General features: G+C 35.4%; 1 protein-coding gene across 1 annotated transcript; it reads right to left on the bottom strand.

Moving 5' to 3' along the window:
* Positions 1–5,067: 5,067 nt before the first annotated feature.
* On the bottom strand, positions 5,068–7,697 carry LOC122021214 (cysteine proteinase 1-like). The gene is made up of 4 exons (XM_042579300.1): positions 7,205–7,697; positions 6,990–7,109; positions 5,582–5,828; positions 5,068–5,435 (listed from the first exon to the last, which is right to left on the bottom strand). Exons 1-4 carry the CDS (start codon positions 7,691–7,693, stop codon positions 5,158–5,160), a joined length of 1,134 nt encoding a protein of 377 aa, XP_042435234.1. The 5' UTR covers positions 7,694–7,697; the 3' UTR covers positions 5,068–5,157.
* Between the last annotated feature and the right edge of the window lie 17,547 nt (positions 7,698–25,244).

Here is a 25,244-nt window from a genome sequence, read left to right as displayed (position 1 = left end):
CTTCTTGGACTTCTTCTTCTTCGGAAGTTGAGCATCTCTCAACTTCGGAGTCCTCTTCCTCTTCCTTTTGATTTTGCTCCAATGAGTCACCCTCTTTGGATTCTTCTTGGATTGGTACAGTGGAGGGGATCTCATGAATTGATACCAATTTGCTCCAAAGCTCCTTGGCGTCCTTGAACTCTCCAATCTTTCCAAGAATGTGGCTAGGCAATAGATTGACCAAAAGCTTGGTCACTTTATCATTGGCCTCACATCTTTGGATTTGTTCTTGGCTCCATTTACTTTTCTTGAGGACTTTGCCCTTGGAATTTGTTGGAGCCTCGAAACCTTCCATGAGAGCAAACCATTGCTCTATCTCCACCATCAAAAAATTCTCGATCCTTGATCTCCAAAGATCGAAGCTTATTGAAGCGTATGGTGGAACCACCCTTGTGTCAAATCCAAGTCCATCTTGGAATTTCATCTTGAAGTTGAGCTTCTTGAATTCTTTGACTTTGATGAATTTGCTCCAACTTCTTCACCCTCTAGATTTGCTTGTTTTGTTTGCCCCTTCCGGCGATGATTCCAGTGAAGAGCAACCTCTCTCTGATACCACTTGTTGGGACCGAAAATGTAGCTAGAGGGGGGAGGTGAATAGCTCGGTGCGTGCTAGTTGCTCTTCGTTGCTTGTTTCTTCAAAGATATGCAGCGGAAATACAAGAAACAACTACAACAATGCTAACAAATGGATTTTACTTGGTATCCACCTAACAAGAGGTGACTAGTCCAAGGATCCACGCACACACACACACTTCCACTAATAAACATTCCTTTTCGGTAACTACCGAAGACGGAGAAGCCCTACAAGACTCTCAATACAGAAAGAAAGGAAAGGGAACAAAAGTATAAGCAAAGCTTACAATGAATACAAGAAACCCTAACCCTAGCTTTCTTCTTCTTGCTTTTGATCCGCCTCTTGACTTGGAAGAACCTCCAAGAACCTTCAAGAACTGGCGATTTGGAGCTTAGAGAGAGCTCTGGAGTTGCTATCGAGGATCTAAGATGAATCGGTGAAGCGCTGCCAAAGGAATCGAACGCCTGCGGCTTTTATCGACGCTAACGGTCGGATCCCAATCGATTGAATTGCTCCCAATCGATTGGGGAGGCTTTGGATCGATCCAGAGCGCCTCTGTGCTCTCAGGAAATGCCTGGATCGATCAACGGATCGATCCAGGGCTTATCGCGACAAATCGCAGCTTCCCAGTCGATCCACTGATCGATTAGGGCCTCTGGATCGATCAGCTGATCGATCCAGCAGGCTTCTGTGCGCTCGCGACTGCCTCCCAATCGATCCACTGATCGATTGGGACGAAGGCTTCTCGCGGGGACTCCCCAATTGATCGGCCGATCGATTGGGCTCCAGCCAATCGATCCAGCTGCTGGTTTTTGCCCAAAACCAAATCCCAAGTCTCTCAAATCAATATCCGGTCAACCTTGACATGTTGATACATCATGTCTAGCATCTGGTCACCCTTGACCTGCTAGGACTCCCTCACCAAGTGTCTGGTCAATCCCTTTGACCCACTTGGACTTTTCTCCTCGTGCCAAGTATCCCGTCAATCCCTTGACTTACTTGGACTTTCACCAGATGTCTGATCAACCTTGACCCATCTGGATATTCCCCGTGCCTAGCTTCACTCACCAGGACTTCTCATCTGTCTGGCTTCATTCACCAAGACTTCCAACTGCCTAGCTTCACTCACTAAGACTTTCCATCTGCCTGACTTCACTCACCAGAGCTTTCACTTGGCTTTACTCACCAAGATTCTCATACTGCCTAGTTTCACTCACTATGACTTCCACTCTGCCTGGCTTCATTCACCAAGGCTTTCACTTGGCTTCACTCACCAAGATTTTCATACTGCCTAGCTTCACTCACTAGGACTTTCCCAGTCAAGTATCTGGTCAACCTTGACCTACTTGACTCTTCTACAACCAAAACTGATCAAGCCCTGATAAGTGGAGAATTGCACCAACAATCTCCCCACATGAACAACTGCACCTGCACTTGTCCATATCATCGAAGTCTTGTATTATCAAACATCGAAACCCAAACCAAGACTCAAGTTTGGTCAATTAGGTCAACCTTGACCTGAGGGATATTGCACCAACAAAGAGTTGGAAGGGAGTAATTTAAAGGGAGATGGGTGTTTTGACATGTGTTAAGGATTGGAGGGTGAGTAATTTAAAAAGAGGAAATATTCTGACATATGTCGGTTGGAGGGTGGATAATTTAAAGATAGTAAAAGGTTCTGACATGTGTTATGTGTCAAGAGTTAGAGTAAGATAATTTTAAGGGAGGGGAGGTTCTGACATATGTTAAGAGTTGAATGAAGATAATTTAAGTATCGAATTAGAAAATTAATTTAAAGGAATGGAGAGATTCTGACTATGTTAAAAATTATATAAAAAAATAATAAAAAATAATAAACAAAATTGATTAAAAGATAAAATTAAATAAAAATTAAATAATTTTTTTAAAAAAAAATATAAGTAAAGAAGTTAGGGGTATAAAGGTTATTTATATGGGAGACAAAATTTGAAAAGGGAGGGAGACTCTGTTAGAGGGGGTGGGAGAAGAAATTTATAAAATTAAATAAAAATTAAAAAAAATATGTATTGATGAAAAAAATAATAAATAAAATTAATTTAAAAAATAAAACTAAATAAAAATTAAATAGAATTAAAAAAATAATAAATAAAATTAAATAAAATTAATATATATAAGTATGGATGAAAAAATAATAAATAAAATTAATTAAAAAATAAAATTAAATAAAATTGGAAAAATAAAAAAAACAAAGAAAAAAGGGTAGAAATGGTATTTGACAGGGTGGGAGAGAGAGGAGGAGGGAGGGGTGTGGTGTTAGAGGGATGGGAAAAGTAATTTACTTTCAAATTTTGTCTCCTATGTAAATAACCTTTATACCCCTAACTTCTTTACTTATAATTTTTTTTAAAATTTTATTTAATTTTTATTTAGTTTTATTTTTTAATCAATTTTTTAATCAATTTATTATTATTATTTTTATTTTTTACTCTTATTTTTTCCAATTTTATTAATTTTTATTTAGTTTTATTTTTTTAATCAATTTTGTTTATTATTTTTTTTATTTTATATAATTTTTAACATAGTCAGAATCTCTCCCTTCTTTTAAATTACTTTCCTAATTCGACACTTAAATTATCCTCATCAACTCTTAACATATGTCAGAACCTCCCATCCCTCCAATTCTTGACACATAACACATGTCAGAACCCCTCACTATCTTTAAATTACCTACCCTCCAACCAACATATGTCAAAACCTTCTCTCCCTTTAAATTACTCATCCTCCAATCCTTAACACATGTCAAAACACTCATCTCCCTTTAAATTACTCCCTTACACCCCTTGACACATGTCAAAACCTCATTGATTAAAATTTCTAATATTTATTTGTAAGTTATAAATGTATTTACTATTAATTGTTAATATTTTTATTCGTTTCATGTATATAATTTTCATTTTGATCCATACTAGTACCGGCTCTACGGATATGAAGGGAGGTACATGCAGGCACACAGGTGTCAGACGCATGGTGAGGTAAATCTCAGGTCGTCAGTTCCTGGTAATCAACTCCTGATTATTACGCTAGAGATGTTATGCGCCCACCGTCTGTGCTATACCGTTTTTAAAATTTTTATACTTTTAAATTTTTTTTCCAAATAATAACTCTTAAAATTTACAACTAAACAATAAATAAAATATTATAAACATATAATAAAAAATAAATTATTCAAAAAAATAAAATTAATAAAAAACTGATTAAAAAAACAAAACCAATAGAAACAAAAGAAATAAAACTAAAAGAAAACGTGAATGTGAGAATAAGGAAAGGGTATAAAGGTAAAAAATTAGGTGGGGGCAGGAGGTGAGGATATTTGAAATGGTGGGAAAAGCAGCTCTCATAATGCAATCATAAATTCTTCACGTCATAATGCAACCACAAATTCTTCGCGTCGCTTTGAAGTCGGCGACCTTTCCGTGCGAATGGAAGTAGGGATACTAAAAAAGGATGGACTTATTAAACCTTATTGTACAAGTTGTAACTAATGTTGTAATCAAGTCGAGCCGATTTAAGGTGTTTAAGTTTATTTAATAAGATAATTGAGTTGAATTGAGTTAATTTAGATGTTATTATTCTCTCAATTCAAACTCGACTTGAGCTAAACATGGTTCATAAATATTATCACAAATGTTGTTAATGAGCTGAATACATTTGTGTTCAAGCTTATTTATTTAGTTTAATGAGCTATTCAAGTTTATTTATTTAATTGATCTTGTGTATATTAAATGAACATAAATAAACTCTTATCAAACTAAACACTAAACTTATTTATAAATATTTAGGTCATTTACAATCCTAACTAATCCTCACCGTAAATAATACTAGTTTGGATCTAGAAATAAAATACAATTAAAAAATATTCATAAACAATATTTGATATAGTAAATATTAAAGCTATAACAATTATTGTGAAATTGAAATTATAATAGTTATTAAATCAAAAGACATTATTGAGATATCCATCATCCTATTCTTTCCGTTTGGAATTGTTGAAGAAAAGTACTTCAATTAATTAAAATTATTCTATAAAAATTATTATTGAGAATTTATCACATGTGGCATTTAGAGTTGTGAAATTCTCATAATGCGCATTTATTATTATGGTGTTGCATTCAAACAATAACACCACGTTGGATTTCAAAGATCAACATTAGTGTTGTACTTTAAAAATTGACACCATAGTGGTGTTAATTTTAGGATTCATATAGCAATGCTGATTTTTAGTTAATTGTTAAATTATTATTATATTAAGATATTGTTTATAATTTGATCAAAAATTACTTCGAATTAAAAACTAAAGTTAGATATATAGTGAAAAGGATTCATTTGGTTTATATTTAGCCTAGTACCCAAGGTTATCCAAATTCTTAATTAGAATAATCACACGCATTTGTTAAGCACTAAATACAGTCAAATTCATGATATTTATGTAAATTGCAGAGGAGCTGAGTGCTGGCATACATCAAATGGTATATATATATATATATGTATATAATATATAGGAATGGTTAGTCTTGTTGCTGCGTGCGGATGGCAGTAACTGCGGAGACCATGGAGTCCACTCCACACAAATTCCTGCCTCTGCAGATGTTGTAGTATCCCTTCTCTCCCCAATTCTCACCCCATGAATTTTTAATGATCCAGTAGGGCTTCTCCTTGAGGCGACTCGGAGCATAACCAGTGCCGTAACCCACTAGAAGCACGCCATGATTCAAATGCTTCCCACAAATGTAAGGGCATGAAACACCATGAACATAGGTTTGCATGAACACTGCATTTATGCCCACTGCAAAAGGAAACAAATATTTGAGCAGCTCCCTCTACATAATGAAAGATTTCATCTCAACAAGTTTTAGACAGATTAGTATGATGTAGCTATTCTCCTAGTATCTCAAAAGAAGTAACGGAATGAAACGAGAGAATATCATTAACCTGCAAGAGGGCCATGTTTCACAAGATTAGCAGCAATTTGATCTTCATCAATGGAGACAGTGCTGAAGTTGCTGACTGAAGCAGCAATTTTTGATTTATCAAATTGGCAGGTACCTCGGTCAGTTCCAGTGTAAGGATAATCTTCTTCGCGCTCGAGGCCGCCAGATTTTAGCAAATACTCAAATGCGGTCGTCATAAGACCACCGTTGCAACCTTGGTCACATGCACCCGATTCTGAGGAATCACACTGCGAAACAAAATGGTAAATTGGATGCACTGTTTAATTATGTTGCAAGCTCAAACATTAATTGTTACGTCCAATTATCCAAAAATTCATGAGCAATCAGTAATCAGCTAGCCACTTGAGCAAGGTAATATCTAAAAGGACAAAACAGGCTAAGATCAAGGCATATTCTCCTTTATCGCCATCATCAAAACAAAACCATGGAAAACTAGAACTTAAAAAAATGAAAACTATGATCCAAGGAATATTTGCCTTTACCTAAGACCTCATCAGTTCAAAAAACAAGCTACGCATCATCATTGTATTTATTTGTTGTATTCTATCTTTTCTATATATCAACCCCACACATTGCTCCCATCTCTGTCATCCACTAGAGTTTATTAAAGATAAACTTCTGGTGGCAGTGATTCACAGCTTTGTTGCTTCTACACTTCAGAACAAGTTGATTATTGAATTGTAACACCGTTTGTTTTTGACAAACAAATAAGACATAAGTTAAACCTCTTGAAGTCAAGGCTCAGAATTTAGTTCTGTCATGCAAATTACTTGTCTATAGTCCTGATTCTCGATGGAAAGGAGATACATATCGTGATGAAACATGTAAGAGCATAATCAACAGAATCAAACCATGCTGCATTATTAAGCATGCTAAATACAACTTGTGAATTTTAGGGGTCACAAAATCCAAATATAGATTGCATCAAAAGATATTGTTCGGAAGAGGATCTAGTTAACTAGACAGCATCTCTTAATCAACTTCAGAACCTTAAAGACAATTCTTATGGTTCAAATTATTTTTTCCCCAACTAAACAAGCACACTGATGAAGTTATGCAATCTAGCAAACTTAAAACTTATCATGTGTAAAAAAAAAAAGACTTATTTGGTATTTTAGCAACTAGAACCATTTTCTATCTCCAGAGTTAAAATTTTATCGCATTGAACCTAAGGGGCATGAAAGCACGGTTTCCTGATCTATCATATCCAATCAAGAATTAAATCACAAAACAGATTGCATTCACAGAGGTTCGTACAACTTAAAATGTTTCCAACAGATTGTAAATGAACGAAAGCTCTTAATAAATTCCTAAAATATGAATGATAGAACACCAAGCCAAACAGTATAATCTGAAGTGAAACGTTGTTGGAGAGGCCAAAGTCAAACCTCGTGATCGCAGTCAACAAGCTGCTGCTCGCTGAGGCTCTCCAATTTCCCAGTGGCTAGAAAGTTAGCTCCTTCAAGTGCCCCGGCAGCGCTAAAGGTCCAGCACGATCCACATGAACCCTAGAATACCAAACACGAAAAGGCGATACTAGATTTATCAGATCAATAATCGACCAACAGAAAAGGGCGTAAAGGGCGGAGACACAAGTAGAAACCTGATTTTTGACCGGGGTCACCGCTCCGTGATCTCTCCAGTCGAATTTTTCAGGAAGGTCATTGGTCGGAAGAATCGGCGCCTCGTGGGGGGACGAGGCGAAATCAGAGCTGCTGCTGCGGAGGCCAAGGTAGGCGCGTCGAAACTCTCCAGGAGTGAGATCAGAGAACTGGGTGACGCCATGAACGGCGGTGGGGTCGAGAAGCTGGTGCCTCCTCGCCCGCAGCAGGTTGGCCTTGAAGATAGCGAACCGGAGGGCCCGCTGCTCGGCATCGGCGTAGGTCTTCTTATACCTCCTGATGAAGCCGGAGAAGTGGGCCTCCGCATCGAGCGCCGACAGTTCCCCTCCTTCTCCACCGAGAGCGGACTCATCCTGCACCACCTGCCGGATCAAAGAATCGTCATTTTTGTCTTTCGGCACGATGGCCGCAACGGAGGCTGCGGCGGCGATCGTCGCAAAGAGGAGAATCGAGACGAAAAATTGATCCATTCGTGTCGCGCTTCACCTTTTCCTTATCTCCGGCCGGCCGACCAATCGACTATCTATATATAGGTCCGGCCACGCAGAGCGGTGGCCTATTGGCCCGTAGGATGATAGACACGTGGACTTTGGAATCTGTGCTTAATTAGGTAAGTTGATTTGTTCAACTCCGCCTTCTCGACAACGTGTAGCACGTGAGGAACTGAATGGAAACGGTATATTCCTATTCGTGGCACGCGTGCTTAATTAAGGTGCATTTGGTTTGTTAGAATTTTTAAATATTATATTTTTAATTTTATAAAAGAATAAATTCAACATAGCGTCCTAATTATCGTAAAAGTATTCTAAGGACATTTCAATACAAGATTTATAAAAAATTTGTAAAATCTAAAAAGTTTTGAATCATTGTAGAGGTGAGATTTGAGATTTATAGTTTAAGAACAGTAATGAAAATAAAAACATATTCTTTTATTTCAAATTTGATGCAATATGCATGAAATCATGTCGCTCATGCTATGAATTGGATTGTAAGAAAACTCATTTAGAATTTTAACCATTGAAGATATTTCAATGAACTTTTTTATTGTTGATGTGACATATTGAGATTTTGAAAAAAAAATCATTTAGAGCTCTAACCATTGGAGATGTCCTAATATTTCTTTAATTGGTATTAGTTAAATTTCAGTTGCTATAATATTTTTTTTCAAAATTATCAACCGATTGATATAATTATTATATAAGTTATTTAACGTGAAATCGTCGTATCAATAGCCCCTAGAACCGGTCAATATGAATATGGAGGGAGGTAAATATTATTATATAAGTTATTTAATGATTGTTATACTAGTTGATGGTACATTGAATAATTTTAAAATAAATTTTGAATATATTTAAATGATTTTAATTAAATTTATATATTTTTAGAAAATAAAAAATATTAATATTAAAATATATTATTTATAATATTTTTAACTAAATGAATCATTTTATTTTAATATATTAATTATAGCTAACTGCTATACCGTTATGCATTATAGCAGTCGTTAAATGAATATCTTTAACATAAAAAATATATTTAGGTGTTATTTAACTTTTTAAAAGTATTAGGTTTTTTTATGCTTTTAATAATTAGAATTTTCTTTTGATTTTTGATCTTTAGAAAAAAATTTAAAAGAAGGTAACAACTGTTGTGTTAGAATTAGAAATAAAATAAAATTATAAATTATGAGAATTTTGATGAAATGATTTTCGCATGCCTAATTTAGTATTTATTAGTTTTAATCGTGTGTTTTATTTATTTATTTTATCTTAATTAAATTTATGAGCGAATTACATTGATAGTCCTGTAAATTTCACTTTTTATCCTATTACTATTAGTTTCAATAGTGTGTTTTTTCAATTTTGATCATGTTATTTATAAATTTATATTTTTAGTATATTAACTTGTATTTTTTTTTAACTTCAATACTTTTTCATCCCGAATTCTAATTAACCACATGTAATTAGTACAGTGAAAAATTAATTTAGATATTTTTTATTTTAGTGGACAAATTGCTTAGAACATAAAATTAAAGTCATATCACATTAAAAATAAAATTAATAAAATAAAATTCTTTAAAAAATATACACCCTTCATACATCCCCCAACACACCAATGATCCCTCATTTTCTCTGCCATAAAGTATAAACCCTAGATAACTCTAGTAGAAAGTTTCATGACTACATTGATTGCAAGGTGATATTTTTTTCCCTTTTATTTATCCTTAATAATTATTCAATGTTAATACCTCACACTCTTATCTTATTCTTAATAGAAGGATGGATGTAACTTTTGTTTTTGTTTTGGAAGATCCACCAATAGCTATGACCACAATTCCAGGATTAAAATAGAAGTCAACTGTGCCTAAAGAAGAAAATACAAAAAATAGCTAGGGAGAATAAAGCTATGAAGTTACTGGTTGTGCTGCCATGGTTATTTTGTTTGTTTTATATATGTTTTAACGGGTGATTTTGCAGATTTGAAGCTTTTAGAGTATTTAGGGACTTTGTATTTGATTTATTTTGTTGTGAATGTTGAACAATGTATTGAAGAAATATAATGGATATAATTTTTTTTTAAGAATTTTATTTTATTGAGTTTATTTTTAAGGTTGCGTGGCTGGGAGGTCAATTGGAACTCCGGACCAAAAAAAATTAAAATTAGAAAATAATACAAGTTAATATATTAAAAATGTAAATTGATAGATAATCGTTAAATCTACGTTTTAATGAATTATAAATAAATTAAAGTTAGATATAGTATGATCTAATCCTTCTATCAAGTGTGAAAGACTTGATGAGTTTGAAGAACTTGATACTAGACTAAAATGTAATTAGGTCTGGATTACCTGATAGCTGGTGTAGAAGTTCAGATAGGTCAAGAAGTGACCCGATATCTGACGGAAAGTCCATCTTGTTGATGCAGGTTGCGCTAATAATCTAGTTTTGATGCATAATAAATAGGTTAAAGTTAAATGTGTTGTTTGTCTAACCTTTCTACCAAGTATGCAGGAGTTGACTAGTCTGAAGGACTTGACACCAGGTTGAAATCTAGCTAGGTTCACAAGACCCGATAGCTAGTGCAAAGTCCAGATAGGTCCGCAGGACCCGATATTTGGCAGGAAGTCCGGTTAAGTCCGCGGGATCTGACAACTAGCTGAAGTCCAGTTGGGTCCACCGGGACTGACAGCTGGCGGGAAGACCTGGTGGTAGACCCGACCCCCGGGCCGGGTCTGGACTGGACCCAAGCCGGGCCCGTAACTGTTGGTTGCTACTCGGAAAACCTAATGGTTCCACTGTATAAAAATTTTATACAAAGGTCTGAACCTTTTCCTAGCTACCATGTGTTCTTTTAAATTAAACTTGGATTGCCTACGGAACTTAACACGTTTGATCCAAAGTTTAATTTATTTGTTCTTTTAGGTTTAGACTTGGATATCCTGCGAAACTTAACACGTTCGATCCAAATCACCTAGGTTATTAATTCCATTAAATATTAATTTCAAAAATTGGCTTCCAGGACTGCATGGCGAGGCACATGGGCTTCTTGGATATGGGAACAACCACCACCGCCTAGACAAAGCCTTTTAAGGAAAGCTAATATTTAATTTCCTTAAATAACTTTAGGTCAACCAAAAAGAACAATCAAATCACAAGGAAAAGAAAAACAAAAGAACACAACATCGAAAACAAATTCGAAATACTAGAATCGCATGCCTCTTGTATTTGGTATTTTTACAAAGAAATAAAACTAGTATGATGCAGAAATTAAATACTAGTATACCTTTTATTTTGCAAACAAAAACCTCTAGGTCTTCTACCGTATTCCTCTTCTAATCCCGAACGTTGTGTGGGCAACGATCTTCCGAGACGAGAACCACCAAGGCACCTTCTTCTTCCTTCCTTCAAGTTTCGGCCAAGCATATCTTCTAAAGGATGAAGAACTTTTTTCACCAACCAAGCTCCAAGGGACGAAAGCTTTCTCTCCTTCTTCCTCAAGCTAGATCCGGCCACCTCCTCCAAGCTCCAAGAGATAAAGGATTTCGGTCACACAAGAGGAAGAGAGAAAAGGAGAAGGGCCTGCCACACCAAGGAAGAAAAGAGAGAGAAAATAGAATAGAGTCGTTCGTCATGAAGGCACCTCTACCCCTCTTTTATAATCCTTGGTCTTGGGAAATAAGGAAATTTAATTAAAAACTTCCTTAATTCTTTTTCCATGAAAAGGAAAATTTATTTAATTAAAAATAATTTTCTCTTCTCCAATTTATTTGACCGACCACTCTTCTCCCCAAAACAAGAAAAATTTTAATTAATTAAAACTTCCTAATTTGTCTCCAGAAATTTATAAAAAATTTCTTCAATAATTTTTATCCCTTCATGATTGGTTAATAAAAAAGAAATTTTATAAATTAAAATTTTTCTTTTAACATGTGGATAAAAAGAAAGTTATCTGTAAAAATTAAAATCTCTTTTAATCTACAAATAAGGAAAGATATCAAATCTTTTCTTAATCTTTTGTAGAAACTTATAAAAGAGAATATTTAATTTTTTTAAACTCTCTTTTAAATCATGAACATGGTTAAAAAGGAAAGTTTTCTTAAAATTTAAAATCCACCTTTTAATCAACAAATAAGGAAAGATTTCGTAAATGATTTACAAATAAAGAAAGTTTTTACCAAAATTTAAAACCATCCTTTTAATCTACAAATAAGGAAAGAGATTAATCTCTTCTCTTAATCTTTTATAGAAAGCTATAAAAGGAAATTTTTAATTTTTAAACTCTCTTTTTACAACCTTGATATCCACATAAGAAATAATTTTAATAAAAATTCTTTTTAATATTCTAATGGCCGACCACCTAAGCTTGGGACCCAAGCTTTGGCCGACCACCAACTTGGCTCATCCACTTGGTCTTGGCCGACCCTAGCTTGGGTTCCAAGCTAGCTTAGCCAACCTCATTGGATGGGTAAGAAGGTGAGTATGTGGTGGGTATAAATCTCTATATACAAGAGACTACGATAGGGACCGAGAGGAGGACTTGGTTTTGGTCTCCCGATGAAATTAAGCATCCCGTGTTCGCCCCGAACACACAACTTAATTTTATCAATAATAATTCATAACACTAAAGAACTATTATTGAACTACCGCACCAATCCCAAATTACATTTTGGGCTCCTTCTTATTATGAGTGTGTTAGTCTCCCTGTGTTTAAGATGTCGAATGTCCACTAATTAAGTGAGTTACTGACAACTCATTTAATTAATATCTTAGTCCAAGAGTAGTACCACTCAACCTTATCGTCATGTAGGACTAAGTCCACCTGCAGGGTTTAACATGACAATCCTTATGAGCTCCTCTTGGGGACATTATCAACCTAGATCACTAGGACACAGTTTCCTTCTATAATCAACAACACACACTATAAGTGACATCATTTTCCAACTTATCGGGCTTATTGATTTATCGAACTAAATCTCACCCATTGATAAATTAAAGAAATAAATATCAAACATATGTGCTTGTTATTATATTAGGATTAAGAGCACACACTTCCACAATAACTGAGATCTTTGTTCCTTCATAAAGTCAGTATAAAAGGAACGACCTCTAATGATCCTACTCAATACACGCTAAGTGTACTAGTATAAATATATAGTTAAGATAAACTAATACCTAATTACACTACGACCTTCCAATGGTTTGTTCCTTTCCATCTTGGTCGTGAGCTACTGTTTATAATTTATAAGGAACCGATAACATGATCTTCTGTGTGTGACACCACACACCATGTTATCTACAATATAAATTAATTGAACAACTACATTTATCATAAATGTAGACATTTGACCAATGTGATTCTTATTTCTAGATAAATGTTTGTACCAAAAGCTAAGCTTTTAGTATACAACCTAACAATCTCCCACTTATACTAAAAGACTAAGCTGCCATATCTGCTGTCATACATCTGATTCCCAACCTTTCATCATGCCCATCAAAAGCTCTTGCCTTAAGGGCCTTAGTGAAAATATCTATAGGTCATCATCTGATGCAATCTAGGAAGCAACAACTTCTCCTCGTTTATACGATTTCTCGTATTGGGTGGTACTTGCGCTCTATTGTGTTTACTTGCCTTATAGACTCATGGTTTCTTCGAGTTTGCTACTGCACCACTATTATTATAATAATTTTTTGGGCAAACCAAAAATCATGTCTAAGTCTATCTTGAAGTATCTGAGCCATACAGCTTCTATGGCTACCTCAGAGGCTGTCATATACTCAGCTTCTATGATGGAGTCCGAAAAGCACCTATGTTTATCACTCTTCCATAGTTATGACTTTACCTACTAAAGTAAACACAAAACCCCGAGGTTGACTTATTATTGTCCCTATCCGATTGGAAGTCAAAATTCGTGCAACCCACAGGGACCAAATTAACTGCCTTGTAAGCTAGCATATAATCTCTAGTGCCTCTAAGGTACTTCAATATATGCTTTACTACAGTCCACTGTCCTTGTCCAGGGTTACTTTGATATCTGCTAACTATGCCCTTGGTAAAACAGATTTCTGATCTCGTGCATAACATACATTAGGCTTCTGATAGCCGAAGCATAAAGAACTACCTTCATTTCCTCTATCTTCTTTGATGTCTACGGAGATATCTCTTTAGATAAAGTTACTCCATGCTAAAAAAAGGTAAGAAACCTTTCTTGGAGTTTTGCATGTTTAAAACGAGCAAGGATTTTTTCGATATATGAAGCTTGGGATAAGTAAAATATTCTTTTCTTGCGATCCCTTATTACTTTGATCCCAAGAATATATACATTCTCCCAAGTCCTTCATATCGAATTGTTTGGACAACCATACCCTTACTTCTGACAACATTTTGATATTGTTTCCAACTACCAAAAATGTTATCTACGTATAGTACAAGAAATACCATCATGTTTCCATCACACCTTTTGTATACACAAGACTTTATCCGGTTACTAAATAAATCCATAGGTATGGATTACTTTGATAAACCAGATGTTCCAAGACCTTGAAGCTTTGCCTCAGTCCATAGACTGATTGAGCTTGCACACAAGATGCTCTTTGCCCTTTGCAATGAACCCTTCTGGTTGCTTTATATGAATGCTTTCTTCAAGACTTCCATTAAGGAATGCTGTCTTGACATCCACTTGACAAATAGATAAAAGAATCCTGATAGACTTAAGCATGGCTACCAGTGAAAAAGTTTCCTTTTTCATCAAGCCTTGCTTTGAAAGTTTCCACCTTCCTGTCTATCCATCTTTTCCTATTGTAGACTTATTTTTACCCAATGGCTTTTACACCATCTGGTGGTTCTACAAGCTTCCAGATTTTATTAGAATTCTAATTCTGTATTTATTGCTCTTTGCCAAGATGCTACATCTTTATCTTGGAGTGCTTCATCATATGTTCGGGATCAGGCTCATGTTCATTTGGGATCAAGTCCAAAAGACTCTCCCAAAACATGAATCTTTTAGGTTGTTTGACAACCCTCCCACTACGATTAGGCACTGTCTATAATTGTGTATCAATTGTGATACGTGTTGCAGTTTCTTGTGATATTTCATCTTGTACAGTTGGTACTAGATTAGACATGTCCTTTATTAAGAACAAATTTACTTATGGGCTTGTGGTTCATTATATAGTCCTTTTCTAAAAATCAGTCATTGATGCTAACAATGACCTTCTGATTTTTAAGACTATAAATCTTCTTTCGTTTCTCTAGGATAACCCACAAACAAGTGAATTCCTATCCAACTTATCATTGTCTCTCTTCAGCATATGTGCTGGACTACCCGAATCCGAATATGCTTCAAAATAGGCTTACGCCTATTCAGCAATTCTATATGAGTAGAGAGTTCTGACTTTGGAAGGTACTATGTTCACTTTCTTTTTCAGAGTATATCCTTAAAACGAACTTAGTAATTTTTTGAATAACTCATCATCAATCTAATTATTTCTATAAGAGTCATATACCTTCTTTCTACTACACCATTTTGTTGGGGTGTACCAGGTGCAGTTAGTTGGGATTGAATCCCTACTTTTGATAAGTAACTCCTAAATTGTCCGAAGAGATACTTGCAACTACGATCTTACCATAGTGACTTGATACTTTTACTTTAACGTTTCTCCGCATCAGCCTTGTACTCTTTGAACTAATCAAAGCACTTAGTCTTGCGGCACATTAAGTAAATGTATTTGTATCTTGAATAGTTGTCTATAAAATAGACTAAATATTCGATACTACATCTTGTCTGGATAGTCATAGGATCACACAAATCACAATGAACCAATTCCAACATATCTTTGGCTCCATACCCCTTAGACTTAAAAGCTTCTTGGTTATTTTTCTTCCAAGCAAGACTCGTAGGTTGGAAAGATTTCCTCTACTAATGAACCCAAAAGTTCATCAGCTACCAATGAATCCTACTCAAGTTAATATAACCTAGCCTTAGATGCTAAAGATATAAATGGTTCATTTCCGAAGGTTGCTTTCTCTTAAAATTAGAAGATGTGTTACTAATTTCCATTTGTTGCATCGTGGGAGTTATTGGATTTATAAATTGCCAACCAACGTACCAGAACAGATAACTTCCCTCTTTTTCTTGATAACAACTTTGTTATTAAAAGAGGTAGAATATCAAGTTCTTTGAATAGTTTAGAAACTGAAAACTAGTTCTTTCTAAACTTGGTACGTAAAGACAATTACTCAAAAATCCATGTTTTATTCTTTATCAAACGATAAACATCTCCCACTAGAACAGCTGCCACTTTTACAGCAGTGCTCATGTAGACGGTGTTTTTATTTTCATTTAGTTGTTGGGTTTCCTAGAACCCTGCAATGAATTACGGACATGATTAATGGCATCTGTATCTACACTCCAGGTTCTGGTAGATAACACCACTAAACATGTTTCAACTAATGAATTAAATACACCTATATTGTTCTTGGTTCTAAGAAGACAGTCTACCTTAATGTCCAAGTCCTATTTCTAATCATTATAATTGGGACTACTAAGTCTTTTCTATAGTATAACAACTAGGGGATTGACAAACATTTTAAATCCTAAGAATCACAAAAATATTTGGTCAAGATCAATTCCTTAAATCCCCATGAATTTTGTATACCACGATAGTGTAGACGTATACAAAAACAAAGAGGAGATTTTATCCATTAATTTTATTATCTCGTCAACTTTACTTTATGACGAATAAAATTAATAGTTGATCTGTCTTTGATCAAATATTTGGTCAAAACTTTTGAATTTAAAATAACATTGATTCCTCAAACAATATTATTTAAATTCACCAACACCTCAAACACCGTGAATTTTGCATGCCACGATAGTGTGGACGTATACAAAATTTAAACATTTGTAAGAGGAGAGTTTTACCCATTAATTATCTTGTCAATAAATCTTTATGACAAAATAAAATTATCTCAAACACCGTGAATTTTGTATGCCACGATAGTGTGGACGTATACAAAATCAAACATTTGTAAGAGGAGTTTTTAATTTTATTATCTTGTCAACCTATTTATTTGTCAAATTAATAGTTGATTTTCTTCGGTCACACAAATAATAGCAGTGACTCCGATGGGGAGGATACTATTAGACGTGCCTAAGTGTATACCATTACTTGACACTAAGTCCATTAATAAGATTGTGCCCCTTCCGATGGGGAAGATCACACGCTCTTAGCTAATTTCCTATAGTCATCCAAAATGGAAGTTTAATCTAGTGATCCGCAAACAAGCTCATCCGATATGGAGGAAGGCACTCAGAGCCAACGCGCAAGCTTGTTGGATCACTTATAAACCAGTAATGGAGACCGTGGAATTTATTTAAAAATAAATCTCTCTCCCACTTAATTATTTAAAGTGAGGAATTTTGACTATGCTAGCCTACTTAGAAAGCATACTAACAAGCACACACAAGACAGCATAAAAAGCAATAAATAGAAAAACTAATTTTTAACTATTATGGTTTTTATCTATTGTTGTCCTCCGTGTGTCGCCAACACTAGCTGCTGCCATCTTTGGCCATCGCCACTGGGTCTAGTTGTCGCATCCATCTTGCTCCTTGTTCCGCTGCGCCTCTGGTCCTCAAAAGGTTCCACGCCTTGCAAGATTCGATCCGCGACATAAATAGAATTTTACATTTTTCGATCCTATATTCCTCGAAGGAATGTACATGTAAACTAGATCGAACATAAAATAAAATTTACATCCATCGATCCTATATTCCATAAAAGGAATGTACATGTAACTAGATCAAAAAATAAAATCCTAATAAAACTAAATACAGCTCCTACTTTATTTTATAATACAATCATGTACACATAATAAAATGCCCTTGACATGTCCAAGGGTCCAATCACACACATAATAACTATAAGCCATAATAGTTGGATCCTGCATCCACAAAGTTAGCACATCCTACTATTAACCTGCCTAAATTATGTATGACATGTGCATAATTAAACTATTACCAAATACACAAAGGTAAAACCCTAGCTCTGATACCAATTGTTGGTTGCTACTCGGAAAACCTAATGGTTCCACTGTACAAAAATTTTGTACAAAGGTCTGAACCTTTTCCTAGCTACCATGTGTTCTTTTAAATTAAACTTGGATTGCCTGCGGAACTTAACACGTTTGATCCAAAGTTTAATTTATTTGTTCTTTTAGGTTTAGAGTTGGACCTCCTGCGGAACTTAACACGTTCGATCCAAATTACCTAGGTTATTAATTCCATTAAATATTAATTTCCAAAATTAACTTCCAGAACTGCATGGCGAGGCACATGGCCTTCTTGGATATGGGAACAACCACCACCGCCTAGACAAAGCCTTTTAAGGAAAGCTAATATTTAATTTCCTTAAATAACTTTAGGTCAACCAAAAAGAACAATCAAATCACAAGGAAAAGAAAAACAAAAGAACACAACATCGAAAACAAATTCGAAATACTAGAATCGCATGCCTCTTGTATTTGGTATTTTTACAAAGAAATAAAACTAGTATGATGCGGAAATTAAATACTAGTATATCTTTTCTTTTGCAAACAAAAACCTCTAGGTCTTCTACCATATTCCTCTTCTAATCCCGGATGTTGTGTGGGCAACGATCTTCCGAGACGAGAACCACCAAGGCACATTCTTCTTCCTTCCTTCAAGTTTCGGCCAAGCATATCTTCTAAAGGATGAAGAACTTTTTTCACCAACCAAGCTCCAAGGGACGAAAGCTTTCTCTCCTTCTTCCTCAAGCTAGATCCGGCCACCTCCTCCAAGCTCCAAGAGATAAAGGATTTCGACCACACAAGAGGAAGAGAGAAAAGGAGAAGGGCCTGCCACACCAAGGAAGAAAAGAGAGAGAAAATAGAATAGAGTCGTTCGTCATGAAGGCACCTCTACCCCTCTTTTATAATCCTTGGTCTTGGGAAATAAGGAAATTTAATTAAAAACTTCCTTAATTCTTTTTCCATGAAAAGGAAAATTTATTTAATTAAAAATAATTTTCTCTTCTCCAATTTATTTGGCCGGCCACTCTTCTCCCCAAAACAAGAAAAATTTTAATTAATTAAAACTTCCTAATTTGTCTCCAGAAATTTATAAAAATTTTCTTCAATAATTTTTATCCCTTCATGATTGGTTAATAAAAAAGAAATTTTATAAATTAAAATTTTTCTTTTAACATGTGGATAAAAAGAAAGTTATCTGTAAAAATTAAAATCTCTTTTAATCTACAAATAAGGAAAGATATCAAATCTTTTCTTAATCTTTTGTAGAAACTTATAAAAGAGAATATTTAATTTTTTTAAACTCTCTTTTAAATCATGAATATGGTTAAAAAGGAATGTTTTCTTAAAATTTAAAATCCACCTTTTAATCAACAAATAAGGAAAGATTTCAAATTTTAAACTCTCTTTTAAACATGTAGATGATTTACAAATAAAGAAAGTTTTTACCAAAAATTAAAACCATCCTTTTAATCTACAAATAAGGAAATAGATTAATCTCTTCTCTTAATCTTTTGTAGAAAGCTATAAAAGGAAATTTTTAATTTTTAAACTCTCTTTTTAAAACCTTGATATCCACATAAGAAATAATTTTAATAAAAATCCTTTTTAATATTCTAGTGGTCGGCCACCTAAGCTTGGGACCCAAGCTTTGGCCGGCCACCAACTTGGCTCATCCTAGCTTGGGTTCCAAGCTAGCTTGGCCGACCCCATTGGATGAGTAAGAAGGTGGGTATGTGGTGGGTATAGATCTCTATATACAAGAGGCTACGATAGGGACCGAAAGGAGGAATTGGTTTTGGTCTCCCAATGAAATTAAGCATCCCGTGTTCGCCCCGAACACACAACTTAATTTCATCAATAATAATTCATTCCACTAAAGAACTATTATTGAACTACCGCACCAATCCCAAATTACATTTTGGGCTCCTTATTATGAGTGTGTTAGTCTCCCTGTGTTTAAGATGTCGAATGCCCACTAATTAAGTGAGTTACTGACAACTCATTTAATTAATATCTTAGTCCAAGAGTAGTACCACTCAACCTTATCATCATGTTGGACTAAGTCCACCTGCAGGATTTAACATGACAATCCTTATGAGCTCCTCTTGGGGACATTATCAACCTAGATCACTAGGACACAGTTTCCTTCTATAATCAACAACACACACTATAAGTGACATCATTTCCCAACTTATCAGGCTTATTGATTTATCGAATTAAATCTCACCCATTGATAAATTAAAGAAATAAATATCAAACATATGTGCTTGTTATTATATTAGGATTAAGAGCACACACTTCCATAATAACTGAGATCTTTGTTCCTTCATAAAGTCAGTATAAAAGGAACGACCTCTAATGGTCCTACTCAATACACTCTAAGTGTACTAGTGTAATTATATAGTTAAGATAAACTAATACCTAATTACACTACGACCTTCCAATGGTTTATTCCTTTCCATCTTGGTCGTGAGCTACTGTTTATAATTTATAAGAAACCGATAACATGATCTTCTGTATGTGACACCACACACCATGTTATCTACAATATAAATTAATTGAACAACTACATTTATCATAAATGTAGACATTTGACCAATGCGATTCTTATTTCTAGATAAATGTTTGTACCAAAAGCTAGGCTTTTAGTATACATCCTAACAGTAACCGGGTCAACGGGCTGGTTGCTCGTTGACCGAGTTCACCGGGTCGAACCAGAACTTGCCCGACAAGTTGTCGGGCCGGTTCCGGTTCCTTTGGTGAAAACCCAGTGGACCGCAGGTTAACCGCTGGTTCAAATATTTTTTTTTTGGTTTGAACCGTCGATTAACTGGTTCCTAGCCGTTGAAATCGTTGGTTAATTGACGGTTCCTAGCCGTTAGGGAGGGTGGGGTGGGTTTTTTTGGGTATTTTTTTCAACGATTAGGATCATTTGGTCATTTTTTTCATCAATGAATATGATTTAGTGTCCGTTACCATCCAAACTCTATAAATAGAGAGCTTATTTCTTCATTTTCACACACATCTTCTCTACTCTTAATCTCAATTTCGTATTCTTTATATGCTTTCGTTTCCAATTTTCAATTACAATGGAAGGAGAGTGTGGAAGTGCATCATCTCAAGCTTGGAAGGGAAAGGAAATAATGAATCCGCGGTAGGAGGACCCTAACATTCACTGATGATGAGATCGAGCACCTTCTGAATCTGACACCTGAAACACAAGGAAGTACTGATGTAATTGTTGGACTGCTGAGGCAAGTTAGAAGGGGGTTGAATAGCCTGCAAAATTTAAAAGCAAACCCTTCTCAACTTTTCTTAAACTAACAGTTGTATAAATTAAATAAGCAGAAAGTAAAAGAAGAGGCTCACAGAGATTTGACTTGGTTACAACCGGGGAGGTTGTTAATCCAAGAAATAAAGCTCGCACTAGTATCTCCTTCAGGCGGAGAAGCCTCTTACATCAATGACGAGCAAAACAAAGAAGCTAAACTACAAATTAAGCGCACAAGTGTTGAATGAATGAATTGCTTGAATGTTTTTAAAGCTTCTAGACCAAGGCTGTATTTATAGCCTTGGTCGGGATGCCCTGAAGGGTTCCGGGTGTCCTGGGGGGATATAAAACTTTATCCCCAACACACGGATCTCGGTTTGACCGAGATCTGAATAAATTCCAACTCCGGGCGCTCGGAATGGATCTGGGCGCCCGAACCCCTAAGTCAACAAAGTTGACTTTCTGGTCCGGGCCTTCTGCTCCATTGCTACTCGCCTCGGTCCGGGTCTTCCGCTCCAAATCCCCTTGCTTGGGTTATCTGTGCCATCCAGAATAGGGCTCACCCGAACCCAACTTCCGGTCTTCTTGAGCAAGCTTCCGCTCCGGCTTCTCATCCCTCGGAATCGTCGCGTGCGTCCTTCTCATCCGTCAGCGTACTCATCCGCAATCTTCGTCCCTCGATCGCACCCCGTGCTGACCTTCTTGCTAGCTACGTCTCTCGCTCCCCGAGCAATCTTCCGCTCCGGCTCCTCGTCCCTCGGAACCACCGCACGCTTCCTTCTCGTCCGTCAGTGTACTCTTCCGCAACGCCTCGTCCCTCAGACGCACCGCGTGACATCCTTCTCGCTAGCTGCATCTTCCGCTCGACTACTTGTTCTCTTAAGCTCCTGCACACTTAGACACAAGGTTAAAAACACACAGGACCTAACTTAACTTGTTGATCACACCAAAACAACCTTGGGGTTCTAACAGTAATTACTTCTAAGATTCGGGAACTTCCTCCTCTAAAGTCTTCTATTTTTACTAAACATTTTGAGAAGGTCACTCTTCCGTCGAGAGAAATGCGTGCAAAATGTATACACTATAATACATCCTATAAATTCCAAGCTGGCGGCGGCTATGGGTCGTTGAAACGACATGTAGAAACGAAACACCCGACGGAATATGGACTCGACTGTTCTCAAACACAATTATCAAGATTTTCTTCAACTAGTGGTAGTACTGATTTCGGTTTATTTTTATATTCGGATAATAAATTAAGAAAATCATTAGCTAAATTTATTTCCGTAGAACATTTTTCTTTTAGTTTTGGATCTAAATGCATATTTGAAGATTTTTGTAAAGAATCTCTTAATTCATGTGTTAAATGTATTCCTAGTACTACACTTACTTGTACAATTTAAAAATTAGTAAAACAAGGAAAAAGAATTTAATTGATGAATTTAGTAAATTAGATAATAAAGTTTCTTTATATTCCGATATTTGGAGTGATAATTGGTAAACACATTCGTATATGGGTGTGACTTGTCATTGGATTGATAACTCTTGGAACCTCCAAAAAAGATTGTTAGTTTATAGAGTTTTTGATGAATCACATAATGCTCATAACATCGCACAATTATTATGTTTAATTTTAGAAGAATATGACTTAACTCATAAAATATTTTCAATATCATTAAATAATGTTAGTTCTAATGTCACTTGTATAGATGATCTAAAATTTATTTGTCAACCTATTATTGACGGTTTTATTTTTCATATTCGTTGTGTATGCCATATTTTAAATTTATGTGTTTAAGATGGATTAAAAATTTTAGAAAGTTTTATTAAACAAATTAAAATTGCAATTTCTTATTTATGGTCTCATCCATCTATAATGAAACAATGGGGTAAGTTTTATAAAACTAATGGAATGAGACCTAAAAAATTTTCATGTGATGTACCAACACATTAGAATTCAACATACCAATTATTACAAGATTCATTTCAACATAAAGAATTATTATGTTCATTTTTTGCACAAAATACTAATACTAATATATATTTATTTTCACAACAATATAATATTTGTAATAGTATTTGTGAAAATTTAAAAGTATTTAACGATGCAACTGAACAACTTTCCGGTGTTTATTATCCCATTGCTCAATTAGTTTTAGAAATTTTTTCTAATATAGTATTAGTTTTAAATGAACATATTAATAATGAATCTTTATCTCCTTGCATCTTAGCTATGAAAACTAAATGGGGAAAATATTTTTATTTTATTCTTAAAATTTATTTAATTACATTTACTTTAGATCCTAGATTTAAATTAGAAGTTTTACAAGAAATGTTAACTTTATATTAGACTCTTTAATTCCAATTAAAGATTCTTCTTTTCCTGATCCAATTAATATTATGTATAATGTTAAAATTTATTTATATGATATTTATAATCAATATTATGTAAAATATGGAACACAAATTAATATTTCTGAAATATAACAAACTACTAGAAATAATTTAAAACTTACAGAAGCACAACTTTTATTAAAAGAACGGACAAAGCATCCATGAGGATCCTTAAGTTCTGCACAAGAACTTGAGAATTATTTTACGACTTCTTTTGATTTTAATGAAGCAGATAGCAAAAATTTCAATATCTTAAAGTGGTGGTCACAGAAGGCTCAAAGCTTTCCCGTCCTCTCCGTGATTGCCAAAGAAATTTTAGCTTATCCAGTGTTAACTGTTGTTGTGGAGCAGACGTTCAGTGCCGGCGGCAACATATTAGATGAACGATGATCAATTTTATCTCCCGACTCATTAGAAGCTCAAGCATTACTAGACGATTGGACCAGAGCGGAGAAAAGAATCCAAGGAATGCAACTTTCAGATGACGAAGTTGAAGATTTTGATACTGAAGGAACGAATACGATAGGAACGGGAAATTGAAGTGAGTGAAAATGTAAAAGAATAAAAATGTAAAAGAACTACGTGGGCTTTGATTCCCCTATACCCTAAGGGGATATGTAGGCAACTTAAATAAGTGCAAGCCCTTTTTTCCAATAAATTTTAATTTGTAATTTGTAATTTTAATTTTTTTTTAACATAATAATCTTAAACCGTGGTGAACCATGAACTGGCGGTTCCGAACCATAAACTATAACCATCTTCGATTAAAGTTAAGGGTCGACCTGCTTGGAACCGTCAAATCGACGGTTCTGAATCATCGAACCGTCGGTTCCAAACCGTGGTCAGGTCTACCTGGTGGGTCAGAGATAAATCAAGCAACTACAAGTGGCAAGTAAAGTAAGTAACTGGACGAGATATCCAGTGAGGACACATTACCCATTGAGGGAACTATAGGTGTCGACCCAACTTAGGTCTATTTAGGAAATCTAAGTTGAGACTTTGACTAGATCTTGGTATCGGGGAGACAGGATCTAATTACTACTCCTATTTTATTAATATTGTACTAACTTTATTTTGTAGGATAAATATATTTTTTGTTGCCTGCACTAACTCTTTTTTGCAAGGAAGAAGCTGCTGAAAAAGGGAGTCTAGGCACCTAGAAGGGATTCGAGCGCCCAGACCTGCTCGCCCGGGAGGGTGCGTAGGCACTCGGGCGGTCCGGGCGCCCAAAGTTGGTCCAAGCGCCTAGACCAGAAAACTTATCCAAGAGCTGAGTTGGAGTGTGTCGACTGGCGGAGCCACGTCAGCATGGTTCAGGCGTCTGGGGGGGGGTTCCAGGCACTCGGAATAGGCCTATATAAGGGCCTTCAACCAGCAGCTTCAAATCACTCATGCGCGATGCTACAAAAAAGTTCCTATTGTTGGCACAGCGGGCCCGATAAAAGGGTGCAGCGTTTGTTAAAAAATAAAACAAAATATTTCTCTGTTTTTCCAACTAGGATTAGTAGCAGTATCACAATAATTATAAACTCATGATCAACTAATACAATTAAAAGAGGCTAACAGGTTTAACTTGGTTATAGCCTAGGTGGTTGTTAATCCAAGGCGGTTGCAAAGCTCCACTAGAAATATCTCCTTCGTGTAGGGGGAGTAGGGGGCTTGGGTACCTCGGGAGGGTGCCTCGGGTACTGTTCATTCGAGGCTTTACATCTTTTTTGCTCCCTACAAGATGTGTTAGTCCAAAATACAAAATATAACATGCAAAATAGAGTTAGACATAATACAATAAAGTTAAGATAAATATC

Source organism: Zingiber officinale, chromosome 9A, assembly GCF_018446385.1.
Source record: "Zingiber officinale cultivar Zhangliang chromosome 9A, Zo_v1.1, whole genome shotgun sequence".
NCBI lineage: Eukaryota > Viridiplantae > Streptophyta > Magnoliopsida > Zingiberales > Zingiberaceae > Zingiber > Zingiber officinale.
The sequence above is the reverse complement of the archived record's forward strand: the minus strand, read 5'-3'. Positions and strand labels throughout refer to the sequence as shown.